We start from the raw sequence: 24033 nt of genomic DNA, 5'->3' as shown, positions 1-24033 counted from the left end.
TACTCATCGGATAGCTTTGGTTGACATGTTCTTAGGGATGATCTGATGTGATATATTCAAAGTATGATGAAATTGTGTATTTTTGCAGCTTATTTTAGCCACTTTTTTCTGGCCATTGCATTGAGCTATCAAAGATTTCACCTTCTTCATCAACATGTGCCAAAAATAGTTACTCTCTACATAAACACAGCGGAGCTATATCGGCCGCTAGGTCGCTTGTTGTGTCTTTCCAGGCACATACTGTCATTGCGCTGTCTTGAAATACTGAGAAACTACCACGTGGCCATCGCTCTTCGTCGTCAGCATCAGGCGGTACGACTTGTGGATCATAGTTTGCGGCATTCTTTACTTCATCGGGTAAACCTAAGGTGTACATTCTGCAGGTTCCCGTGGCAGCAATATTATGCACGTAGAGATGGTCAAACAACTGGGCAGAAGTGTAATATGAGTCCATAATGACATGATGTCCTAACTCATAGTAAGGTCGAATCAGAAACAACTTTCCCAGGTCTATTTCCCCTGAAAACTCAGGGGCCGGTCGTCTGCAGCATCGGGATCAAGCGGGTGATGACAGTTATCAGCGACAGGTTGATGGACTTCGTCGTTGAAAACATAACCCGTGGCGGACTCACTGAGAGTGTAAACTCTCATTCCATATTTGTGCGGTTTTGCTGGATTGTAGAGAACATTCTTTGTGCGGCCCCGGTAGGGAAGACTCCTTCGTCGATTGCCAGTTCGCACATCGGGCTCCGGTGCATTCTGCTGTTTGCATTCACTCAATCAATGACATTTCGTACTTTCAACATTCTATCCCATTTCTCACTTATTTTTTGGGTGTATACATGGCTGTGTTACGAGCACAGTACGGCTGTGTGCTGTAGTATAAATATCGCATCAGTAGCTTGAAGCGATCATGGGAAAAAGTTCTCTTGACGAAATTATGACCAAAGCAAACATGGTCCGACCAATACAGCTGGATTTCAGGCTGCCAGCAAATTCCGAATAGCACCATCACTCCAATGAATGCTCTCATTTCGACAACTGTCGTCGGTGTCCAGGCCGATCTTTGCCGTTCCCTGGCATTTGCCCTTCTCCTCTGTCTAGCGTAACGATTAGTGCATCGGGTAATGAATCTTATCAGATCCTCGTCGAATATTTGCAAAAACCATTCGACTTCTGAAGCATCGTCTGGCAGCGGGTTGATAAGCCCCGGCTCTGGACCAATGAACTCCGGTAAAAGATCGAAATTACCAGTTCATAGGTCTGTGTATGGTCTGTTCACGGTACCACCAGCAATACTCGTTCATAGTATTCCTGTCTACGCTCTATTTCTTGTTGCATCGTGTGTTTCTCACTGCCTGTAATATACAAGCGAGAGAAAGAGATGAGCTTTACGAACCAATGTTTGACGTCAGCGGCAACAGATGTGCCGTCTAAAATTTCTAATGTTTGCGTACAGTATAAACACTTTGAGGTCACACAACGGACGCATGTTTCCCAGGCAGAGAAACAGTAAACACCGCCGATGACAAATAACATTCACTCGCACTTCATTTTAGCTACTATAGACTATAGTCTATAGAAGCTATTGGGATGGGTATCCGTCCGGCGTCCGTCGTCAGTCTGTATGTATGTATGTATGTATGTATGTATGTCCGTTTGTGAGGCGTCCGTCCACTCAAATATCTTGAGAACTGCAGTACTTACTGATTTGATATTTGTTGTGTAGATGAAAAATGTGATTTTGAGAAACTGTTTTTTTTAATTTTTTGATATTGTTGAAAATGGGCAAATTAATGCCAAAAAAGGTGTTTTGGTAAAAAATCTTCTTCTTCATAACCGCTGGTCAGACAGCTTTGTTATTTGGTATACAGGTTCCTAGGGATAACCCAACTTAGATTTGTTCAAAGTGTGATGAAATATGCAAATGTGTATTTTTAAGGAATTTTTTTGTCATTTTTGGTCAAAATTTGACTTACACTGTATGTAATTCTTGTACTGTATAAACCCTATCAATTCACCCAGAAAAAAATAATTAATATGATTTTAAATAATTGAATTAATTAGGAAATCATCAAAGCCAAAATAATTTTAGTGTGGAATTATCAGAAAATTCAACTTTTTTTGACAGTTCATAGTGAAATGCATCTTGGAGGATTAAAACATGTAAAGGCAACTTTCCTGAATCCCAACTTTGATATATTCTGAACCACCATTTATGTTATCTAAAAGAAATTGCTCATAACGGTTTGTCATGATAGGGTGGTCAAATAAATAGAGATAGAGAAAGTTCTAATTTCCATTTATGGTTGACTTGGTAAGGATAAAATAAGATTACTTTTTGAGGAAAAAAATAGAGTGGTCAATTAAAAGAGTGGTCAAAGTGATAGGGTTTTATGGTAAAGCTAGGCTGTAAGATTCCTCATGTGCTATTATAGCATTTATGCAATCTGTGTAAACAGTGCAATGAAAGTGTAACATGATTCCTTATAATGCTTTTGATGACCTTGAACTTCTTAAGTTTCAAACATTGTCGCTTCAGTGTGCTTTCTCTGAGTGTGTAAGTCTCAAATTATTCAACAGAACTTACTTACAATGTTAATTTGAAAGTTAAAATGTGCTTGGTTAATAGGATGAAAATATTGATATTGAAAGATAACCAGCTCAAGATTCCTTATAACTGGACAGATATGCTGTTTTTTTTTATGACGTAAATCTTGATTTAAGCAAGTCTTGTTTACTTTAATTAGAATGTAATTAACTCTCGTTTATTTGCTATTATAGACTAATATAGTCTGATGAAATATGCAAATCTGTAGTTTTACGGAATTTTTCTCCATTTTTGGTCAGGTCATCCTGAAACGAGCTATCAAAGATATCCACCTTCTTCATCAATACATGTGTCACAAAAGGTTATTCTCTACATAACACTAGCAGAGCTCTGTCAACTGTTGAGTCGCTTGTTTTTTCAAAACCGCTGGTCAGACAGCTTTAATATTTGGTTTACATGTCCCTAGGATGACCTTAGTGAGATAATTTCATACAGTCAGGAAATACTTAATTTTGTATCCATGTCTATAGTAGCTTCAGGGACTTTGGCCCTATGTTTCATATGTATTTCATGATTCTCCCGATAATAAATTCATGAAATGCATTTTTTCTTTGATACGTAAATAACGAACACCCCAGGTTGCTACACATTGAGGTATTTTCTCACTTTGTCCAATATTTCATGCAGCATTCTGAAGAGAACAGATCGTCTGGTTATTGATAAAAACCAGATGTTCGCGCGATCCGACGGCTGAGCGAGGTCGTGCAAACCTTAGTAGAAAGGAAGCAGTCGCCGCAGTGTTAATGAGAGATCTGCTAATCAGTACACTGTACAGGAAGTACACATGTAAACATTTAAGGCTATCTGTGTTAAGTACAGAGCCAGCAGGAGTCTCAGTAATGGCTGAGTTTATGACAAATTTTGTATCGGATTGCAGTTTAAGACTGAAATAGAGTGCAGGAAAAGGCAATAACAAAGTATTCTTGCACTGAACAGCGGTCTAGTGAAAAAATTTAGTTACTAGACCGATGTGGATTTTCTCTAGACCGTGACCTCAAACTAGCGGAAATTTTAACCCCTGATAATATTCACTTGTTGCAATTTTTCACATCTAGAAAGCGCGTCCAACCATGGTCTACACGTCCGTGTTCCAACCTTAGACCACAATCCGTGAGAGGTCTAGTGTCAAGGTCCTGCAGAGTTTGAGGTAGATTTTTTTCGGGGCTCTACGCATACTGTACACATGTGAAATCTGTCTTCGACTGAGATTATAGAGTTGCCTTTGGCAGACAAAGAGAGTTTGGAGCTGGTTTAGGACTCAAGATTATTCAATTACTCCCAGCCACGGCTATTTCAGTTACGCAAGTGTAGGGATGTTGTCACAGACAACTACCTCTGAGCGCACATTTTTTAGATCAACCACCCACACTGTGCTGGCATCTTTTGTTTAGTGCTCGCACAGTGCTGGCACAGTGCTCCCAAAATGCTGGCACTTCATACTCAATTGTACTGGCATAATGCGTTGAAGGTGCTGGCATTGTGCTCGCAAAATGTCAGGACAATGACAGGTTCTGCGTGTACTGTACTGTAGCTTAAAAATTTTCAGATTTATCATTCATATATTTAGGCCCATATCCCACTTCAACATGCTAAATCTACTACTTGCCAAGAAGTTACCGCCATGCCAACAACCAATTACCTGACCTGGCCTCAGACTGGAGAAGCTACAGTATTGAAGGGATTTTTTTTTGTTAATTGTTACAGGAAATGTTATATGTGTATCCTGAGAATGGGGCATCGCATAAACTAAGTGAAATTCAAGGCATGTTCTTGACCATCAGTGATATGTTAGAGAAAGTGACTGGCACAAGAGTCACAAGGTAAGCCTTCTAAATGCATGGTGTTAGTTGTTAAAGGGGAAGGTTGCCCAGCGATTGTGTGTTCAGCAAGATAAAATCTATGAAAAAATGGTGCGAAATCTGTCTTTGCTATTAATTTCACTTACGATAGCGCGATGGCACCCATTTGAAAACCAAAGGTTATAGGTAGAAGTGACATAAGAGCTTAGGACTGCACTGACACTTATAGGGTTCCCCATAGTCTATAGCCGAGGAAGCCCCACAAGTGTCAGTGCAGTAGTAGGCTCTTACGTCACTTCTACCTATGATTAAAGGTTTTCAAATAGATGCCGTCGCGCTATCAGTATGTGAAAATCAATAACAAAGACAGATTTCACACCAGTTTTTCATAGATTTCTTGTTGCTGAACACATAATCGCTGGTTAACCTTCCACTTTAAGCAAAACAAACCCATTCCTGTTCACAGGTGGTAAAAATTCCAGTTTTACTTGGCCTGTACCACAGCCCTGCAATACTATTTAGAGATACAGCTAATGCTCAATTTCCTCATTAAACATCTTCATCTTTGCACTTGTAATGGCTTATTTACAATGCATAATATTTAAACTGCTATTGAAGGCATGTTGATAGCTAATTTAAATTCTTTATGTATCAGATTTTTTTAATGTTCTCTCTTTTTCATCCTTCTAATTTAAGTTCAACAGTCGTGGTCAGTCGACAGCTTCTAAATGTGAGTTATTTCAAGAATGGTCCTGAAGCTTTGGTTGTAGCTATGCCAGCAAACAGAGTAACATTGTCACAACTCAATCACATTGTAACAGATCTTACAAGACTTCTCAATCTTCTGTACAGGTCATTACATGAGTAAGTGTTAAGTTCAATTTCATATGTGTAATAAAGTGTCCAACAGTAGAAAGATATGTAGAAAGTTGTCACAAGTACTTTTGGGATAAGGATTGATGTACCATGTACATGAACCTGTAGTACTCTTGTAAAGTTGGTCTGCAAAACAACATAACTATTATGCCTACAGTCTGAAAGGAGCCTATGAAATTTGCACAAAGATCATGTTGTAGAGCCTTGTTTTCGTTACGCTGATTGCCACTGCAGTGCTGGATAAAATACGGCGAAAGGGTGGTCTTTAAATATTGATGTGTAGCAAAACTTACAACAGCTACATGTAGAACAATAATTTTTGCTTTCATTTGTAGCACACATACTAATGATCTGTTTTCCGAGGGTAAACTCTCAAAGGTTGACTAGATTTAATTGAAATCGCTACAAAGTGGGTGGCGAGGTCGACCCGACAAATGCGGAAGTAAACTTCACCTTTTTTATAATACAGCTCGATAATGACCTTAGGGGTCTTAAGCCAAGCCGGAAATTTCAAAAAATATTCATTTAAGTATTATCAACATTTGGTGAAATTTTCATGACCATGCGACCATGTGTATGTATTTGTGGCAGTGTTGATGTTGGCATGCAGTTACATATGCTGTATCTAGTCTCATCTATATGTCGACACCCTTTATGTATGCTCCACGCTTGTTTACTGCGACCGAATAACTTGTCGTCCACAAGGGCGTTACATGATTAATCTTTCATTTTTTCAAGTTTTACTCCTATAATCAGGTCACTGATGTTATATATGAAAAACGTTTAATTAATGTCACAGTATGACCATCAAGACTTTAAAAAAATAAAATTTTGCTAGATATAAAATGTACCAGTCAAGCTCAAGCACGGTAATGGGATCACTGAGCACGGATGGCCGCAGCCATTTACCGGCTATCATTAGCCGCACCTGCGTACTTGTGTGCGGGATACAGGGTAGCTCTTTTTTGTGCCGTCGATATTAGTTTCCACAGTTTTTGTATGCTTGCTAGCTTGCTAGCTTGCTAGCTACTAGTATTTGAAAACAGCAAAAACAAACACTCATAAATGAAACAGCACTGCTAAATAAATGTCAGTACGACGGGTGTCTACTAAGTAGTGTATGGTCGCATACAATGTAGCCCCTCTCACCGTATAGTGCTTTCTTTTCCACTTGTGCTGCCGATGACTTTACCTGGAAGCCAGACTAGCAGATTGTGTTGGCCAGTGAGGTAACACAAGCTGGCAGTCTGGCTTCCTCGTCGCAATCATTGAAAACATAAACAGAACCGAAACAACCTGCAAAGTGAGCCGGTAAGGACTGAGAAAGAGTCTACATCTACGGTGACGCTTAGCTGTGGAAACGCAGCTATCTGTGGCAGGGTAGCGTGCGTCTGTGCGGGTCACCTGTACGCTGGACTATGCTCGTCGCCATATTAGATTTAACACATAAATGTCGCTGCATAGTCAACTTCAACGAGACATGTTTCAAAAACGGAGGCTTAAGCCACTGAGATTTTTTCAGATCATATGGACCTAGTCAAGATAAATCCCCTCCTTACTTCTCATGAAAATTTGGCTCTGGCCATGCTTTTGCGGCAGCGTTGAGTGAACGGCATTTTCCATTGCTCAAAAACCGTAAAAATAAGGCAAACGCAAAAACGAATTGATAAAACCCCACAAAAAATCATCGTCGAACACTAACCAAGAGTACTGGTACAACTCAGCTACTAATTGGAAATAGGACTAATGCTAAACGATGGCTGAGATATCTGCTGATTAAATTCCGGCGAAAAATGCCATAACCTCCACTCACTGACTACTAGAGGACGCTGTTCCAATTTGAAGTTAATTCTCATTTAAATATGCAAATGAAGTACCCTCCTTTCAGACTGACTTGTTACATTGCAGTTGGCCTACTCCTGACTAAAATGTAACAACAGTGTTCTATGGAAAACTAGGCATCGTTGATGACACAGTCCCCACTTATTAATTGGTAATTTGATTACAGGTTCTCAGAGAGTGAGGATAGAGTCCTGTTCCTTAACTGGGTCTGTGATTAAAAATACTACAATACATATACAGATGAGGCTTAATGGCCAAGAATGAGCTCCATGGTGGTGAAAATGTAAAATCAATCTGGGCTGCCACCCTAATTACAAAAATGATTCAAGTAGTAATGAATCGACAGGATGTTGCAAATCATTTTTCATTCAATTATAATACAGACAGATTATCATCTGTATCACTTTTCATACAATTTGATGCAGTCTTTCTGGGCTTATATCCTAAAAACAAAAATTTGTTATGTATGCAAAGTAGCAATTAATTTAAATGACACTGCTAAGTGTCACTGAATTGTATTACAACACTGTGAGATCAACAGCTATACCATGTTTCATCAAATTTGATGTACTATTTCTGGACATATCCCTCAAATTAGGAAAGTTCATTAATTACGCATATTGAAATTTATCAACATGGCACTCATAAACGTCATTATTCACTGTTAAAGCAATTAGAGCACAACATCTGTACCAAGTTACATGAAATTTGATGAACCATTTCTCAGTATATTGGCCTTAATTACGAAAATTAATAATATATGCAAATCAGCAGTTAATTGATATGATACTGCTACATATCTTTACACGCCATTACACTATTGGAGGATAAATATACATACCACATTTCATTAAATTTGATTCAGTGCTTCCAGACACAGTGTTCTCCCCAGGACTTTTTCACAAGAGGGCGAAGACATGGTGCAAAGCACCACAAGCGACCTCGTAAGCTGTTGCCGTGGGAGCATTTGAAAAACAGAGATTAAAATGGTGTTATTTGGTGGCACTTTTGGGGAGTATTTTTTCAGATTTTTTTCGTATAAAAAACTCAAAGGAAAAGGAATCTGAGACAGTGTTCCATAACTTTTATTCCAGTTCACTACTTTCAATGAAGATTACATTTTTTGAAAATGAAAACATAGCGACAGATATACATTTATTCATGGATGTCCAAATTATTACCATAACACTTTATTAATAAGCTTATGTGTTCTCAGCCTGATACACGTACACATCCTGCCGAGCCTAAAAATAGGTCGTTTTGCTTTGGGAAGGAATACACAAGCAAAATTCTAACCTCCTATAAAAACTTCAGTGTACTCTGCTGTCCTTGGTTACCCTCAAGCTCCTTGGCATGTTTACTCAGCTAAGTCAGTTACCCATGGAGGGACTGTGGCTAACGTTATGGCCTGTGCCATGCAAATATGGCTGCCATCGATGAGTTGCGCTTGGGCTTACAGTCTTGGATGACATCACAAACTCGCGAGATTTGCAAGATCGATGAGAATTACGTTTGCAGCCTGCTGGATCGACGCTCACACTTGCATTTTGCTTGTAAATCACTGTCAACTTTTTTTTCCCCATACATTTTATTGTTTTATTTGTCAAAAAATAAATCTTTTTCATTTCTGGCAAGGGTGCGCTCGGAATTTACAAGAGGGTGCCACGCCCCTGTTACATTATTCAGGGAGAACACTGTAGACATATTACACTAATTATGAAAGTTCATCAAATTTGCAAATAAGCAATTAATTGACATGATGCTTCTTAAAGGGAAATAGTTGTCGGAATTGTGTCTGTGTGTTTCTTGTTTATAAACAATGTATTTCGTGTGCGATATCAAGATGCACCTCGTCATCATAGCTGCAACATTTAAATTATACGATATTAAATTATGGCAGACATGTTTTAATTGTCATCAATCACCATTGTGCTTTGGATACATTGTTGCCATGGGTGTATGGGTCCCATACGACCTTTGAGCACAGTTCCGACGACTATATCTCTTTAATGTTTCACACAGTATTACAGTACTGTGAGATTAACATCTGTACCATGATACTGTTACATAACATTGCACGTCATTACACTACTGGAAGATGTACATCCATATCACGTTGCATCAAATTTGATGCAACATTTCTAGACATTTCATACTAATTATGAAAATTCATCAAATATGCAAATTAGCAATTAATTGACATGATACTTCTTCATGTCTTTACACAGTATTACAGTACTCAGAGGTCAACAACTGTACCATGTTTCATCAAATTTGATGCATGTGCTTCAATCACTGTAATTCAAGCACCATAATCCAGCGGCACTATGTCATCTGCGATGACTTGTCTATTGTACAGTTCCAAGTGTAGTATGTGCATGATGTAACAGACCCCGCAACAATTTGAAAATAGTAATAAAGGATAATTATAATTGTTATAGTTTGAATAGTGTTACTGATTAAGTCCTACCATTTCGTTCATTCAAAAAAAACCCCATAAGACATTTTGAGTGTCAACATTCCTCAACAACCAGCCCTAAATAATGACAAAAAAACAAAGTGGATAATAATCCCCCTTTTGTTTTCAGTGCATTTTTGCCAAGTTTGTATCAAGCTAAATTGGATCATCTATTTTCACTGGTGTTTCAAAACCACCTGCTTGAAGAACATGGCATGACCCTGTCACTTGATAGCAATACAGCAGTTTTCCTTGACACTTTACTTGGAGCCCAGTGGTTAGATCTTTCAGAAAATATTAAGGTAGGTTTAGTGACGCATAATGATGCTTGTTTTTAATGGTTAATATAAACATTTCCAGTGGTAACCTTATTCCATGATTTGCATTTTGGAAAAGAACATAAAACAGGATAAAACACTTCAGTAGACTTTGTGGGCCAGTGTGTCAAAACCATTATATGATAATATTATTCTCCTTTGTTTTGCTCTCTCTGCCCAAAGATGATGAACAAAAGAAAAACATATCACTTGTTACCACCTGTTCTCCCTCCAGTGTAAATACAAAAACTAAACATGAAAGAAACATCCACCATTTGCTAGTGCTAGTGCTAGTGTGATAGAACAATTTTTTGTTGACAAAACTGTGAACATCAAAGTGATTGAGTGCTTTGTGCAAAATCGCAAAGTGAGCGTCAAATTTAGCATTAATGTGTTCTATCAAGCACTTTCAATTGAGTTCTTTGTGGAGAATGGCAAAGTTAGCATCAAACTGAGATCATGATTGAGATTGAGTTCTTTGTGGAGAATGGCAAAGTAAGCATCAAACTGAGATCATGATTGAGACTCCCAGGATTAGTAACATACTTTTACAAGCTGATGTTGACTGCTGCTTTGCAGACTTTCATGGCCAAGGTCTGATTGTAAAATCAGTGTATTTTTTAATTTGGCCATTTGAAACTTTCCTGAAACGGGCATGACTGAAAGGTCTGGTGAAACGCCAATGGTGAAAATTGACAGAAATACCCTTAATGGTCTATTGATTAGTTATGTTCATTTCTGTCATCGTTTAGCACACGCGATTATTATATATGGCAAAGGAGAAATGCAACGTGAGTGTGTCCCCCAACTCTGTCCAGTCGACTTTTTTCGACTTTTACGGTTTTGAAGGATATTGTCAAAGCTTGTCAATGAAGAAATTCCAACCGGAAATCTTGCAGCGTGTTCGCATAAGGCGGGAAAAACCGGTTTTTGGAAGGTTCAGCAAAATGCTTGTCACGTGACTCTTATGCAAATAATGACCGTGTACTGTGCTTGGTCGGATAGCTCTATATCAGGGCTTTCAGAAAATGTATACTTTATTGGGGTTTGGGACGTGTTCAATTGAGAAAAAAATAAAAATCTGAAAGTGTCTAAAAGGTATGTAGCTACCTTAACGCAGTCGTAAATGCCATCAAACAAGGTTCATGGCAGAGAATGAATACACAAAGGAATAAATGAAGACACTCATTCTCATTTGTGTTCTATCAATTGTACTTTTATCTGCTATGATGTACCATAAGCAATCCTGAGTGATTTATGGCCATATAATACTAATATGGTATGATTGATGCATGATGCTCCTCAGCTGATTGCATGAAGACCACTTGCTATGGCTGGAGTTACCATCTAGGTCAGTTTGACATTCACTTTTTTTACTATTTTCCACAAAGTGCTTGATCAAGAAATTTAATGCTCACCTTGACACTCGTTTTGCAATTTTCCACAAAGCGCTCGATACTCACTTTGCCAATTTCAGGATCCCTACATAGCTCATTACTCTCAACACTCTTACTGTCTTTGTTTTCTATACTTGTCGTGAAAGGTATAAATATTCTCTCAATGACATATGACACAATAGGAGAGTTCAGAGAACTAACAAAATAAGTAATTACGGTAAGATGTTTTTCAGTAATTGAAGATTTCATACGCAAAGAATTATTATATTTTCCCCCAGGTTACTGTAGATAGTGCTTTATGTGAGCTGGAGGCTGCCGACTTTGCTGAAATGGTAAATGAATTTTCCTTTTTGTAACTTTTATCTACAAAATTGTGGTTGAATGTAAGCCTGCCAAGAGTCACGATGTTACTGTTAAAAAGGTACATATAATATTTTTATCTGTTTCAAGTGTCTTGGGACAGGGTATGGCCCCCACATTGTCCACTCACAGTAACACAGTAGTAAACAGCAACACAAAATCTGACAGTGGACAGTTTATTATAAGTGATTCATTGTTTATGCAAGGATACTCAGTATAAACAAAAGTTATGTAAATACGCACAGCCTGGTTTAAGCATGGGTGAGTGGAAAATGCCTTACCCATGAGAAGATGGTCCCTTCCATATCACATTATGCAAGCTCCAAGCTTGGCGCTTTTTACATGGGCAACTTCCTGTACTATTTCTATCGGTTTTTGTAAAAATCTAGCGAGTTATAAATGGCGAAAATAGCTTTTCTGTGGTAAGTGACCACAAAGCTAGCACATATGTAAAAATCATCCTTGGTAAACTTCCCCTTAAGTTTGTTTCTCATCCTCGGTTGCTTACAAAAATGATGCGGTGACGTGCTTTTTGATATCCTATTCAGGGTTTTTTGTGAGCTTTGATATTTAAGCCAATGTAAATTGAGCCGTACACGTTGACCTTTGTTGCACCATAGTACAAAGTGCAGTGTGGGGTGGACGGACCATGGATAGTAGAAGCGAGACTGTAAATGATTGTACAAGTGACGCATCGAAAAGACGATAATTTATATAAAGTAGAAAGACACAAATGTAAACCAATCAATAATAATGGTTTGATTCGCTGAACAAAATAAATGGGGATGTCAAAATAGACAAGTTAGAGCGAATAAAAAATAAATACTGTACATTACCAACACTCGATCGCGATCCCAAAACAAATTAAATGATTTTCGAAGTTAAATTAGACCCCGAATATGTCTAAAACCGCGTGCCATCAATCTTTGAATCATGTTACTAAATGAGATTTGAGTTACGGAACTAGATGACCATCTTTAAAATTATTTCCAACTTCGATTTCAAACGTAGGTAGCTCTCTATGACGTTCAAATCTGATGCACAGGGTTTGTGGAGGGACCGTGACAGGGAAAACATCTTGCCGAGCTCACGTAGTTCAAAATGGTAATCATGCTCTTTTTGTGAAGTCTCCGGCAATTTTGCAGTTTGTGGCTCTTGGCAGCCGAAACTACTTGATCTCTTTCTCTGTCTGATAAAGCTTACCACCGGTAATGCCTTATTAAAGTTTCGGAGATCGGACCTCGTACTTGTTTAGTCATCATCGAACACAAGCAGTATCGACCGCTCTGTATCTGAATATCTGCCATGCGCCATGTGACGTCTGCTGTGTGTCCATGTTTCAAATGCATTGTCCAATTAAAAGACGGCTTTCATGCCGAAAGTGGTCCCAACATCAAAACCTGTGCATTACGAGCGCAGAGACTTAATTATGGTTGATACAGGGTCATTGATTGGTTGAAGAGTTTGGATGATGTCAGTTTACTAGAGGGACTTAGTTGTATTCTATTGCATGTAAAAACAATGAAGTTTCTGGACCAGGTTCGCATTACAAACTCAGCAAAATGAAAGGTTTGGCGTAAAAACAATGTTTACATTTCCCTTCAAACGTTTTTTCATAGTGGTTAGTGGTCAAATATCTTCGCAAAATGTACGAATACTAACTAGAATATTTTCGTAAACATCTGATTTTCTTCTGAAAATGTGAAAAAAACGAGCGGCAGCGGAAACAGCCTGTGGTGACACTTGTATCAGTTAGCCTTTTGTTGCCACCTTTTGCATAGGCTAGTGTACAGTTGTGTCGATATTGTCTCTTTCTTTCGTTGAAACCTCATCTACCTTTATTGTTGAAAGATTAAAATCATGCAAGAGTAACCTTATATGGGCAGAAACTTTTAATTTTCTTGTAACTGTTTTGAAACTGTATGGTTTCTTTTTCAGTCTGATGAACATTACGATGATAGAAGACCATATGTCATTGTTGGAAGCTGTCTCTTCCATAGAGTAGGTATTAAGTATTCTGTCTCTTCCATAGAGTAGGTATTAAGTATTCATTATTTCCTTCATTCTCAACAAATAAGATCCTAGACAAATTGACCGTATAAAATGACAAAAACATGATAATCCTAAATATTCAGGTAAAGATTTATTAACCTCCCATTATTTTCAACTTGCACGGCGTGCACATGGCTTTTGGAATCCACCTGCATTGAGGTAAAATTAAAGTGCACTGTGCATGGTGCACCTGGTTATTTCGAACGCTGCCCACATGCTTGCATTCTGCTTGTAAATCATTGTCAACTTGATATTTTTTTTTGAATTTTATTTTTTTATTTTTAAAAAAACAAATCTCTTTCATTTGTGGCAAGGGGGGGGATCGGTATGTACAAGAGAGGACCATGCCCCTGCTACGTTATTTAGAGAGAATCTCTTTACTCTTTGCTTGATTGTATGCTTTTCCGTTTGCTTGCAGGGCTATCTCCTGGCCAATCATTTAGAATTGGATGATTTTATCGACACCCTATTGTACTGTCGATATCATGGTCTACTTGTGTTGGCATCAGAGGCAAGGATTGGTCAGCTGGTTATTTGGAGAGAGATTCATCCCACCAAAAAACAGAGACCTAGAACAAGTGCTGATGGTTATGTTGAACAGGATACAAGACACTTTATCCTTATCATTGGACTTGTGAGTACTTTGAAATTTACTATAATTTACATTTTGTCATGTATACATTGATGTCAACAGAGATAATATTTGACTTGTTCAACTGGTCAGCACAAATGTTTAAAAAATAACCATACTGTCCTGGTATATTAACAGTACTGTTGTGTTTATATACAGAGAGTATTTCTTTACAACTGGGCGTTTGAACCCGATTGAAAACATTGTATCTTTACAAGTGCATGGTCCAAATTATAGAAGGTCAATATGATTGTGCTTCAAGCTTAAGAATTCCAAACACTTTTGGATGTTGGTACTTCTGGATCATTTTGCATCAGTTATCTGTGTGTACATATGTCTACATCTACTGCAAAAAAATTATGTTGTGTTGGATTAGTTGAAGATTGGATTTTTTTAATGTAAAAAAATGTGAAAATGCACACAAAATATATAGAAACTATTTAAAATAAAAGACTCTTGAAGTGTGTATTTTATGTTTTAATGTAAGGCTGCCCACTGATGCAGTTATTTTCTTGGTACTTTATGAAGTTACTCCAAGGTTAAACAGAGGAGCTTTGTTCAAAGAATGGTTTAATCTCCAGAACATGCTAATGAGATTAGAAAATGTGAAAACGGTCAAATATAAAACAATCAAAGAAATTCTATACCAATTGATTGATCATCTTTCTTATAAATTATTAAAAAACTAAAATTCCATGTCCAGTATGCTATATATTTTGCAACAGGAGCTCGTTACATTATGTCTACATATATGTATCTATGTATGTATGTTTATGTATGTCCATATATGTTAGACTGGTCCTCTTTTAATCAACTTCAAAAATTTTGAACCCATATAAAGATGTAGTGGCAATATTTCAAATCATGTTGTTTTTCAAATTCAGAAGCAAGGCCTACTGTGCACGATACTAGAAGCTGGCGGATGTGCTGCAAAGTAAGTCTTAAATCTTTCTAAATCTTGTAAGTCGATATAATACTAAGTCCTGTTTTGCAGTATGACCTTAAAGGGCCATCTAGCTGTCATTTTGTTTGTTTGTCTGTCTGAGCTATTTCTCAAAAATTCCAGGACTGATTTCAATAAAAGTTGGAACAAGGGCATAGTACCATGAAGTGCAGATAAATTATTGAATATGTGAAATGCTCCAACAGGACAGCCTGGCTTCAGCTATTACTCAGCCATTTCATATAAACTCAGCACAAAGAGAGAAGGTGCTATGGTATAAAGCTATGACCGTATATGCCTATGCTTACCAGCCACATATCGCAACATTATTTTAACGTCAGTTCAGTTATATCTAATTAAATTATCTAAATTACAGGTCGGGACTGCGTCTTTTACAATGACTTTTGTGAGGGAAGGAAGTCAACTTATTTTGATTGAGGCACTAGATGATTTTTCAGGCCTATCCCCCTAAAATAAAAACTGAACGGCATCTTACAGTTATAAACAGTATCTTACAGGTATATATTTAGGATGATGCTTTATGTTTATGGTTGACATTATTAATGAATAAATATAACATCGACAAAAAGGGTCAACCAGCCCTTCTTCTACAAGCAATGATAATGGGGCATATTCAGTCAAAACATCGTTTTCTCTGAAACCACTTGTCGTATGGCTTATTAATTGGTTTGTAGGTCCCTAAAGAAGGACCTTCCTTTGATCTTTTCAAATGATAATACCATTTTTCGGACTATTCCATCCATTTTCTTATCTAAGGCATACCTGTATGTGTTAATTCTGTTCAAATTGAAGCACAGTGTCATTGAAACTAAGTTAACTTTTTACCTTTACAGAGCAGTTGGTCATCCAAGTCCAGATCCATTTTACATAGATCAAGCCAAGGCTACCCTTCAACATCTAGAATCCATTAATATCCCTGCTACCTGTGAAGAAAGGTAAATTTATTGCATGTACTACGCCGAAATTATGTATTCAGTTAATTTCTCTGTCTTGAGCTTATAACTAAAGGCATATTTCATCCAATGTAAAACAAACGTGTCACAAAACAGTGTACTGTGGTATCCATGTGCATGTCTGTTTGTTGTGCAACACAATCCAATATGGCAAGTTGAGGGCAATTTTATGATTCAGTTTGCACCAATTATTATATTAGCTCACATGTTCACACATGAGCTATTGTGTCTATAGATTTTGTGTGATAGGCAAAAGATACTCACAAGCAGGATTGCCCAGCAGAATTTGTTTGTTTTATATACCCACGTTGATTATATACGTATCTAATTCTAGCAAGGGAAATAATGTCGTATGAGTAAGGTTTTGCTCGGTGATTATTTCCCACCAAATATGCTAACTTTAACCCCCTGAGTGCCATTGATAACCTCTAAATATATGTGAAAATGTACATTCCCGCTGTTTTATTGTGAAATGTTCATTTTACCACAGATTAAGCAATATGCCAGTGCCTGCATTGTCCTCTGCTGATTGGTTTATGAGTAGTAGAAGTAGCACTATAGAGACTGGAACACCACCACCTGTTCCAGGGTCACCTATGCTCAGCAGACTACATGGTAGCTCACAACTTAAAGGTTGGTATTGAGCTTTTCTATTATGCTTATGGTAAGACGTATAATACAAACATATTACGGATTCTATATAAACAACTTTGAAACTTGCCTCTTTGAAACCTGTGTGTAATATCACTTCATTTGAAACCTTTGATGCCATTTTTCAAAACAGTGGCATCTTTCTCAAAGTTGTTATTGTTTATTGCCCACCTCCCAGTGTCAAAAATAAGCTGAAAGATATTCAATTTCTACTTTAGTTTGGCTGAATGATTGAAGACTATGCTGTTTTGGGGAAGTTAGATTTTAACTGATTTTAAAGCAGGGACAGCAAAGCCGCTTGTTACCTCCTACTTGACCCAAACACTGTGGTGCATGTATGTATTTATTTCTATACCAGAGACAGCAACTTAAGACCGCAACCATGTCTTTGCTAAACCTAATTTAAAGCATCAAATGTAGTTCTTATCGGTGACTGTAACGTCCATGTTGACAATGTGAATGATACCAATGCCAGGAAGTTTATTGATATCAAACCTACTGATATCATGTAACTTCACTCGGTTTGTTAAACAGCCCACCCACAGATGTGGACATACACTAGATGTAGTTACTTGTAAATGTGATTCTGTAATATCATGTATTTATGTAGATGGCTTCCTTTCCTCGCATTAAAATCTGGTTGTTGTCTAGTTATCTCTCCCTTAACCGTATTGTCTCAGAAAAGTAATTAAATATCATCAACTTGCCAAAATTTCAACTGAAGATCAGCTGAAAGATATTATCAATATTGAAGTATTCTCTCATCCACCATCTGATCTTAGTGAGGTAGTTCAAACTTTGTGCAAGTACAGTATTCAATGATATACATATTTTTATTGATTTATTTTGCAAAAGCATCCAATATAGCAACCAGGCAGCCATTTTCTTATGAGATATTTCATGTCTGGAGCCATTAAACAGATATTACTATACAGATTTCAATTTGCATTTAGCAAAATGATAAGCTTACATCAATCACACGTACAAGTCAAATTGTTTTATGATATAAGCCAAGATTGTAGCCATTTTGTCATGAAATTTGTAATGTTTTATGCAATTAAACCGACATGTTTGTTGTAATGTAGTATTTGGATGAAAGTCAGATATCATCAATAATGGTTTGCTAAAAATATAACACCTCAGTATGACTGGTATGATTAGGTAAGGAGATTCACAAGCATAGTCCCCAAAGCTAAGTGTACCAATAGTTACTATTGATAAAGCCGACAACATCGACAAGTTGGCTCGCAGTGCTTTTGTATTCCAGCAATGTGTATAAATCTTTAGTGGAAGTAAGATACATGTATTGACCAGCCTGGACAACACAATGACCAAAGTAGCCCATTGAGAGAAAGAGGGATGTCCAGGATGCATTTAAATGAGTGAAACAAAATATTAGCCAAAATATGTTAATACTGTGCTCAAAGTCTTGTATGTCTTTTATTATAATAAGTTGATATATAATAATGTCATAAACACAGATGATGTTTGTTATGTTCTTTTCATCTTCACTGTCCACTTTTAATTCTAGGCAAAGGAGCACAGTATATTTTTAGTCCCGACGGACACCGTCCGGGGGGACTTATAGGTTTGGTCATGTCCGTGCGTCTGTCCGTGCGTGCGTCCGTTCACGCAGATATCTCAGACATGCCCGGGTCAATTTCTTTCAAACTTTGCACAAGGATAGTACCCTACCCCATACAGATGCACGTCGATTTGTTTGACAATGCAATCAAATTTGGCTGTGTTAGAGGACTTTTTAGTTTTCACCTCCATAGACTCCCATGTATAAGGCAGTTTTCACCTCCATAGACTCCCATGTATAAGGCAGTCTCCATAGACTCCCATGTATAAGGCAGTCCATAGACTCCCATGTATATGGCAGTCCATAGACTCCCATGTATAAGGCCAAGAAAAATAAAAATTTAGTTTCTCATCGTATTCATATCGCAAAAAGGATGCAGTGACACAGTTTTTAGTCCCCACGGATGAAGTCCAGGGGGCTTATAGATTGGGTTATGTCCGTCCGTGAGTCCATCCATGAGTCCATCCGCTTACGCAGATATCTCAGATATTTTAACAAAATGTCATGTGACCTTGGTGACCTTTGACCTCAAATATATATATTTGTCCATAACTCAGTAACCACAAGTGCTACACCCTTCATGTATGGTATGATGGGACACCTTATGACGCCACATATTGTACCTCATTAATTATGCACATATCTAATTTTGAGCGAGTCAATAGAGCTAGAGGTGTGATTTTTGGTATATAGGGATAACTTAGCAATACAATTTTTTTGACCAAATGTCACGTGACCCCGGTGACCTTTGACCTCAAATATACATATTTGTCCATAACTCAGTAACCACAAGTGCTACACCCTTCATATATGGTATGATGGGACAGCTTATGACGCCACATATTGTACCTCATTCATTATGCGCATATCTAATTTTGGGTGAGTCAATAGAGCTAGAGGGATAACTATAGGATAGAAATTTTTAGACCAAATGTCATGTGACCTCGATGACCTTCGACCTGAAATATACGTTTATGTCGATAAATACGTAACCACAAGTGCATGTCCTTCATATCTATACCCTCCAATTCTGATAGGATATTAGACCTTAAGATGTCACATCTTGTACCTCATTATTATGCGCATATGTATTTCTTGGCTGGCCAATAAAGTTAGAGGTCTGATCTTTTTTCCCAATTTAGAACCGTAACATAGACATGCCTCATGTGTTTCAAATTGGGAACAACGACATAGACCTATGTGCCCATAGATCTCAACATATACACTCCAGTGATACTTCTTAATGACCACATTTCCCTGCCCCATCAAGACTAATACTCCTACTACAAGTGGGGACTATGTCATTGTCAATGACTTGTTGATACTATTTTACTCAAACGTTTCTGTGTTGCAACTGTGCAGTATTTAAGTTTGAAGTCTATTTAACAGGAACTCCCAGCAAGAAGCAACAGTTGCTGTCCCCTGATGCAGGGCAGAGGAGCAAAAAACAACCAGGGTCACCTTCTGTGGACAAACACAAAAATGTTGGAAGGAGTAGTGCTTATGAAGTAGATTCTGATGATGGCAGTGATGAGAGTGCGTATTCTCCAGCCAACAGTCAACAGTCAACACCAATCTTACCAAGACGAAGTGATGACAAAAGAAGAGAATCAATTGGATCAGTTGGATCTGCTGGTAGTGGAAGTGGTTCTGTTTTGTTTAAGGTAAGCTAGGGAAGCTTGCTATCTACAGCTTTTGTGTATACTTTGAAATTCATGATAAGTCACTCATTATCAGTCAAAAATAAACAATTTTCTTGTTTTAAAATTTTACAAAAATTGCGATTTTGCCTTTCTGATTTCTCATTCCTGTTACTAGACTAAGGTGCTGGGGATGTAGAGGTAGAGTAAGGAAGAGATACTCATTACAAGTAACAATTAATAATAAATTTATAAAGGTAACCAAGTAGGTCAATGTTTTCAAGACTGCATTGACCCATTTCAGGAGGTCTTCATCTGAAAGGCCCAATATATGGTTGGTTGTCATGTCATCAAAGATGGTTCAGAAAATCTGTCAGTAAAACTACAATGTACCAAGTGCGTGAAGGATTGTTTCATAGCATCACAGTGTTTGACAAAATATATTTCTTTGGACAATAAAGAATTGGTATGATCTACATGCAATAACTCCACGGCTGCTGGTGAAGTCCCTAAACTGTCCATAGCAAAAACCATGATATTTTCCTGTCATACCTGGTCAGTTACACTTGTAATTATTGGAAGAAAGATTAATTACATTAAGAATTCCATTTATGCACTTGTGCAACTTGCCTCATGGAGTTCAAAAATCACTTTCAGGTCTAGAAGTCAATATTCCAACAGATCTGATAGTCATCCCTTTTCAAGATTGCCAAACAATTCTTCTACTATACCAGTCAAATTAAAGTTAAAATTGTCATATACACAATGTGAATGTACTGAAAAAATCAGGCCAAATAAATTTATAGAAGCATTGGTGTGGCTGCTGCAATATAGCAAGCTTTACCAAAATGTAGGTATCCAAATTGACCTATCCTGTTTCTAGGAACTTTGTCATAGTGACAACTCTGCTCTGGCATTATGTAACAAAACTGCAAACACTTCATACACTTCATTACAATCATCTGTTCATTCTGCATCAGAATCAGATTCTGATATTTGCAGATATAGATACTGAGTATCTGACTATTTTGACTTTTCTGCAATTTTCTGTGGACAGCGTAGGATTATTGATAAAAAAGAACAATTAAATGTATACAGTTTTAGTGATATCTGTAAAGGGGAAATACATTACGTTGATAGGTGACTTAATAAATCAGAGCATAACATGTTTTATAAACTGAAGAAGTTACAAATATGTATACCTGGTGGCAATTTTTTGTTAGCTCACATTTGGTATACCAATGTGAGGTTATAGTATAAGCTGAAGTCAGTGGCATCTGTGTGTATGTAATACTATGTGTATGTATGTATGTATGTATGTATATATGTATAGTATGTCCGTCAACATCAAAAACTCGCGAACTGCTGCACTTTCCAGCTAGGTATATGGTGTGTTGATGCATAAAATATATAGTAGAACATTTAAAACAGTCTTCCATTATTATCTTTTAGTCTTCAAGAAAACAAAGAATTATTCCAGACCCTTTCAATATGGCCGTGTTAAGGAAAGGATTGACTGAAACTGAAGCTCCTGAATTCCACAATGCAACAAAGTAAGTAAAAAATAGTGCATATACAGAAGCAACAAATAGACAGAAGCAACAAATAGACAGAAGCAACAAATTGTTGTTTTATTTTAGGTGATTTTTTTTCCTGTGATTAGTGTGTACTCATCAGCTTTTCTGGAAGTTTTTATATCCACAATGTACCATGCCTCATCACAGACTTACAATCCACCAAGTACCATGCCTCATCACAGACTTACAATCCATGTACCATGCCTCATCACAGACTTACAATCCACCATGTACCATGCCTCATCACAGACTTACAATCCACCATGTACCATGCCTCATCACAGACTTACAATCCACCAAGTACCATGCCTCATCACAGACTTACAATCCATGTACCATGCCTCATCACAGACTTACAATCCACCATGTACCATGCCTCATCACAGACTTACAATCCATGTACCATGCCTCATCACAGACTTACAATCCACCATGTACCATGCCTAATCACAGACTTACAATCCACCATGTACCATGCCTAATCACAGACTTACAATCCACCATGTACCATGCCTTTTCACAGACTTACAATCCACCATGTACCATGCCTCATCCCAGACTTACAATCCACCATGTACCATGCCTCATCACAGACTTACAATCCACCATGTACCATGCCTCATCACAGACTTACAATCCACCATGTACCATGCCTCATCCCAGACTTACAATCCACCATGTACTATGCCTCATCACAGACTTACAATCCATGTACCATGCCTCATCACAGACTTACAATCCACCATGTACCATGCCTCATCACAGACTTACAATCCATGTACCATGCCTCATCACAGACTTACAATCCACAAAGTACCATGCCTCATCACAGACTTACAATCCACCATGTACCATGCCTAATCACAGACTTACAATCCACCATGTACCATGCCTAATCACAGACTTACAATCCACCATGTACCATGCCTAATCACAGACTTACAATCCACCATGTACATGCCTCATCACAGACTTACAATCCACCATGTACCATGCCTAATCACAGACTTACAATCCACCATGTACCATGCCTAATCACAGACTTACAATCCACCATGTACCATGCCTCATCACAGACTTACAATCCACCATGTACCATGCCTCATCACAGACTTACAATCCACCATGTACCATGCCTCATCACAGACTTACAATCCACCATGTACCATGCCTCATCACAGACTTACAATCCACCATGTACCATGCCTTATCACAGACTTACAATCCACAAAGTACCATGCCTCATCACAGACTTACAATCCATGTACCATGCCTCATCACAGACTTACAATCCATGTACCATGCCTCATCCCAGACTTACCATCCACCATGTACCATGCCTTATCATAGACTTACAATTCACCATGTACCATGCCTCATTACAGACTTACAATCCACCATGTACCATGCCTCATCACAGACTTACAATCCACCATGTACCATGCCTCATCACAGACTTACAATCCATGTACCATGCCTCATCACAGACTTACAATCCACCATGTACCATGCCTCATCACAGACTTACAATCCACCATGTACCATGCCTCATCACAGACTTACAATCCACCATGTACCATGCCTCATCACAGACTTACAATCCACCATGTACCATGCCTCATCACAGACTTACAATCCACAAAGTACCATGCCTCATCACAGACTTACAATCCACCATGTACCATGCCTCATCACAGACTTACAATCCTTCATGTACCATGCCTCATCACAGACTTACAATCCACCATGTACCATGCCTCATCACAGACTTACAATCCACCATGTACCATGCCTCATCACAGACTTACAATCCACCATGTACCATGCCTTATCCCAAACTTACAATCCACCATGTACCATCCACCATGTACCATGCCTCATCACAGACTTACAATCCACCATGTACCATGCCTCATCACAGACTTACAATCCACCATGTACCATGCCTCATCACAGACTTACAATCCACCATGTACCATGCCTCATCACAGACTTACAATCCACCATGTACCATGCCTCATCCCAGACTTACAATCCACCATGTACCATGCCTCATCACAGACTTACAATCCACCATGTACCATGCCTCATCACAGACTTACAATCCACCATGTACCATGCCTCATCACAGACTTACAATCTACCATGTACCATGCCTCATTACAGACCTACAATCCACCATGTACCATGCCTCATCACAGACTTACAATCCACCATGTACCATGCCTCATCACAGACTTACAATCCACCATGTACCATGCCTCATCACAGACTTACAATCCACCATGTACCATGCCTCATCACAGACTTACAATCCACC

At 38.1% G+C, this 24033-nt stretch overlaps 1 protein-coding gene across 1 annotated transcript in view; it reads left to right on the top strand.

Annotated features, from left to right (window-relative positions):
• Nucleotides 1-24033, top strand: part of LOC139130641 (protein inturned-like) — a 64243-nt gene that overhangs the window by 24649 nt on the left and 15561 nt on the right. The window contains exons 5-15 of the mRNA XM_070696383.1: nucleotides 4316-4431; nucleotides 5107-5274; nucleotides 9717-9888; nucleotides 11579-11632; nucleotides 13599-13661; nucleotides 14131-14346; nucleotides 15228-15277; nucleotides 16141-16242; nucleotides 16751-16893; nucleotides 19886-20160; nucleotides 21589-21689. Coding sequence (XP_070552484.1) covers nucleotides 4316-4431; nucleotides 5107-5274; nucleotides 9717-9888; nucleotides 11579-11632; nucleotides 13599-13661; nucleotides 14131-14346; nucleotides 15228-15277; nucleotides 16141-16242; nucleotides 16751-16893; nucleotides 19886-20160; nucleotides 21589-21689 — 1460 coding nt within the window. The remainder of the gene's footprint in view (nucleotides 1-4315; nucleotides 4432-5106; nucleotides 5275-9716; nucleotides 9889-11578; nucleotides 11633-13598; nucleotides 13662-14130; nucleotides 14347-15227; nucleotides 15278-16140; nucleotides 16243-16750; nucleotides 16894-19885; nucleotides 20161-21588; nucleotides 21690-24033) is intronic.

The sequence above is a fragment of the Ptychodera flava genome, chromosome 4 (assembly GCF_041260155.1).
Source record: "Ptychodera flava strain L36383 chromosome 4, AS_Pfla_20210202, whole genome shotgun sequence".
Lineage (NCBI taxonomy): Eukaryota > Metazoa > Hemichordata > Enteropneusta > Ptychoderidae > Ptychodera > Ptychodera flava.
The sequence above is the reverse complement of the archived record's forward strand: the minus strand, read 5'-3'. Positions and strand labels throughout refer to the sequence as shown.